Below are 4229 nucleotides of genomic sequence, written 5' to 3'. Positions count from 1 at the left end.
GATTGTCTCATAAGGAGGCGGGGGAACGTTAGCCAGCTTTTGCAGAGTGCTTTCGTACTGTGACTTTGACTAATAAAAATCATAAGAATGTTAATGAGTGGATTGTTACATATACGTTCGGCTCCAAATGTGGAACATAAGAACAAAATAAGACTGAAAGACGAGTTGAAACATACCAGCCATTTAAACTCGTGCTGTTGCTCATTTTTTTTCGTCCTTGGATGCCATCTGTGCCACATACTAGGAAAGGTTTCTGTACACTAGCTTTTGGCCAAAGTCAAGCTCAAACAGATATGCAAAGTACTCAGCAAGGGCAGTAGGAGCACCTTTGTACATAGTGTTTACATCGTCCCCGAGTTGCTCCTTCTTCTTCATCAACTTTTCTACAGACAAGCCATACCATGGCAGCGTTCTCGTCGTGAGATACAACAAGACATAGCCTAAAGCCTCTAGGTCACTGCGGACCGATTGTTCTATATCAACACAAGTGAGATTGTCAGTGGTAGAAACAAAATAGATAACAAATAACAGTCAAAAATTGTTGCTGCAACTTGACTTAGAATAACGTTATTTATATACATATATACATACATTCCTAATATTAATATATGTTTTTTATATACAATTTTATATTCTAAAATACTTTTATTCATTGGTTACACAAATGTTATCTATATATAGATATGTATTTAAAGCACAATTACTATATTAGGTAACAGGTTACACAATTTATGAGTATAAACATTTACCCAGATACATATTACTGTTACCTTTAATTATAACGTCTTTCTTACCCTCTCCATTGTCGGCGTCAATGCTTAAGAATAGTGGTGTGCTGACAAACTGAAGACCTTCCCTCCAAGCAACATGTTTTCCACTAACCATAAACCTTTTTGATAGCCCAAAATCAATAAGGTAAACCTTGTTCTCATCACCGTCCACCCCTATGACAGTATTGTCAGGCTTAATGGGGGTATGTATCCTAGTTGTAATATTTCATAAAAATTAAGAGTTACAAAAATTTCTCATGATTACAAATTACTTTTAATTAAATATAAAATTGAATTTTATATTTATAAAAAATATAAATTGTATAATGAACCAGCAAGATTTAAATCAAAAAATAAATAATGAAGTTAATAAAATTATTGTAAATAATTGGAAATTTCTAGAATATAATTGGCCTATTATAAATCATAATTAAAAACATTGTACAGAAATAAAACATATTAAAAATATTTAAGAAGTTTTGTGATAAGTTTAATATAAATACACAAGCACATCATAAGCTATGGGAATCAGATGATTTTGAATTTCCATTTGAAGCTAAATTAGTTGATATCGTTATCAGTAATTCAAGTGAAGCTGCATTAAAAAAAGATGAAATGATTAAATTACAAGAACAATTTTTGAATTTGATATAGATGATAATATAAATATTAATGATGAAGTCAGTGAAAATGATAATGAAGATAATAATAGTAGTAAAGACGATATTCCTAAATTTAATGAAAAGAAAAGAAGAGGTAAAGGGAAAGGAAAGAAAAAACTTGTTGATATTAATAAAGTTAGAAATATAGAAAATGAAAATATAAAATAGAAAGCATAATTGACCATAAAGTCGAATATAATGAATGTATCTTTTTTGTAAAATAGAAAAACTATCCATCAATAGATAATAGCTGGTTGCATATTAACAAATTTAATGAAAAGGAGTTGTTAAATGAATATGTTTTAGAACATCATCTTCACATATAATATTAAATACTTAAGGTAAAACATTATTAAAACAAAGGAAGAAAGGATTGCCTATAGTTATCTTTATAGGTTTTCTTTTTTTTTTCTTTTTTTTTCTTATTTATAATAAGATTATCTACTTGTTGTATATCTATCTGTTGTATAATATTTTCACCTTTTTCTTCAATTATCTTTCTCTTTTCATGAACATAATCTGGATTATGTTTTCTGCAAACATATTTATTTTTATTACCCTTTTCTGTTATTTTTTTCCCACAAAATTTCCTATTATTCTTTCCTCGTTTAAACTTATGAGTACAAAAGCCATTATACATAGAAAGATATAGAAAATGGTCTGATGAGAACAATTCTTTTATTTTTTTATTGATTTTTTCTTGTATTTTTGTGATTATATTGTTTTTATTGATATAGTCAAATTCAGCCTGTATAAAAGTATCCATCTCATTGCATAGATTTGTGCATAATTGTATATGATTGATGGGAAGATAATTATTGAGAGCAACCATTTTAAAAGTAATTTTTATAAATTAATAAAAATTCAATTTTGTATTAAATAAGAAATTTTAGTATGTATGATTAAAAACTCCGAACTTGTAAAAATATTATAAATAAAGAAAATTGTGCAATTATTTTGTAATCATCATACTATGAGATGTTCTCCAGGTCGCGATGCAGGATGTCCTTCGAATGAATGAACTCCAGCCGCCGCAACTAAATTTCCAATGTCAATATATTAGTCGTCTATTTCAATTGTGAACTGCCCATATCAAATAAACATAATCTACAATACTTTACCAACTGCAAGCCCAAAATACTAACTGTTTGTAGGGAAAACAGCTTGTCGCACATCTCAAAGAGACTTTCAAGAGAGGCTAGAAGCAGGGAGTTGTTGTTCAGCGTATGTCTTTTTTTCTCTTTACAGTTTATGATGCTCATGTAGTGTACTTACGACCCATCAAATCCATAACTAGAGCTAGGGATCCGCACGGTTCGGTTCGGTTCGGTTCTTAAAGGGAACCGAACCGAACCGTCTAAAGCAAGAACCGAACCGACTAGAACCGACGAGAACCGTAGAACCGAAGAACCGAACCCATCATGTATATAAAAAAGGCAAGATTCGGTATCTTTAAATGAAAGCTGATGTGTGTGTTCAAATGTCGCGGTATACTTGAATACTGCAGTAAAAAAAGAATAGTTTATTATTGTACATTGAACAGCGATCTCAAAATGAATAAGAGAAACAGAATGTAAACATTCTCATACGATGTGGGTCATTGCATGGTTAAAAGATTGAAGCACAGTTTTTACAAAAAAAAGTGGAGCTTATAGTACTTACTTAGAGCGACTTAGTATTACTAGTACAATATGTTATCGTAACATTGGAGGAATTGAACCACAACCGGCAGTACATACAGCTGCTGTGTCTCTACGTGTGTATAGTGTATAGTGTCTCATAAAAGGCAAAGGGTGAATGGGTAAGATAATTCTGTTATGAGCCCCAGAATGCGCAATCTCAAATGGAATGCACAAACTTGATAAAACTGATCGAGAAGCCATGATAAATCTAGTAAAGTAGTACGTCATAGAGAAAAAGGCATTGTGGGTAGCAAAGTAGAGGAGCAAGTAATAATGCGCGTCATGGGCGGAGAAAGCAAGCTGCCATCAGAAGAAGTGTTTTTTCTCTTCTCTTCTTTACTATTTTTCCCTCCCTTCTGCTTTTGCAGGTTTTGCTAAGTTTTTCAATAAAGTATGGCTTGCAAATACACTACTTCGTGGTTTTTTCGGAATAACATTGTTCGTAACTTCCATTATAGCCTACTTTATACTAATTACCAAAATCGCTGATTGCAATCTTCTGCCTCTCGGTTCTTCGGTTCTACCTATACAGAACCGGTTCGGTTCCGGTTCGGTTCTTGACAGGAACCGAACCGTATTTTCTCGGTTTCGGTTCGGTTCGGTTCCGGTTCTACGGTTCTGATACGGATCCCTAACTAGAGCGTTATAGTTGCCTTGAGTACCAAAGTACAACAGCTTGGGTGCTTGGCAGGTCCCCCTCGCAACAGGATTTTCATAGCATCGATACTCGCAGTACAAAAGCAAGCTCTTCTCTTTAGCTTCTACTTTGGCAGCGACAAGCTTGGACTCTACGGTATCCACAGCTTCAAGTACAAAATTAAGTGTGACTATTCAGAATTTTGATCATTCATGCATCTATTCGTTACTCACCAAGATACAGTTGGCCTCATGCTCCTGCTTAGGGATCGGCATCGAATCCGGATTCGTCGATCCGTTTCGTTTCGAATGAGGAGAAACCGGATTCGAGCGAGGGCTTTTACGGATCAGATCGGATTCAGATTGAGCTTGAGCGATCCGGATTCAAAACGGATTGGAAGGTGCCATTCCGGATTGATCCGTTTGATCCGTTTTATTTCCATTGCAATTCCCATGGTTAGCTTTGTAATTGGTAGATT

General features: G+C 33.6%; 1 protein-coding gene across 1 annotated transcript; it reads left to right on the top strand.

Moving 5' to 3' along the window:
- Positions 1-3395: 3395 nt before the first annotated feature.
- BDB00DRAFT_861777 (uncharacterized protein) lies at positions 3396-3670 on the top strand (the record flags this gene model as incomplete). The annotated part of the gene is given in 2 exon segments (XM_053126046.1): positions 3396-3427; positions 3438-3670. Coding segments are annotated over 2 exon segments (265 nt in total), but the record flags the coding sequence as incomplete, so codon positions are not given.
- Between the last annotated feature and the right edge of the window lie 559 nt (positions 3671-4229).

Source organism: Zychaea mexicana, assembly GCF_025766255.1.
Source record: "Zychaea mexicana strain RSA 1403 chromosome Unknown BDB00scaffold_202, whole genome shotgun sequence".
Classification (NCBI taxonomy): domain Eukaryota; kingdom Fungi; phylum Mucoromycota; class Mucoromycetes; order Mucorales; family Lichtheimiaceae; genus Zychaea; species Zychaea mexicana.
Note: the sequence above shows the minus strand (reverse complement) of the source record. Positions and strands in the feature narration are given on the sequence as shown.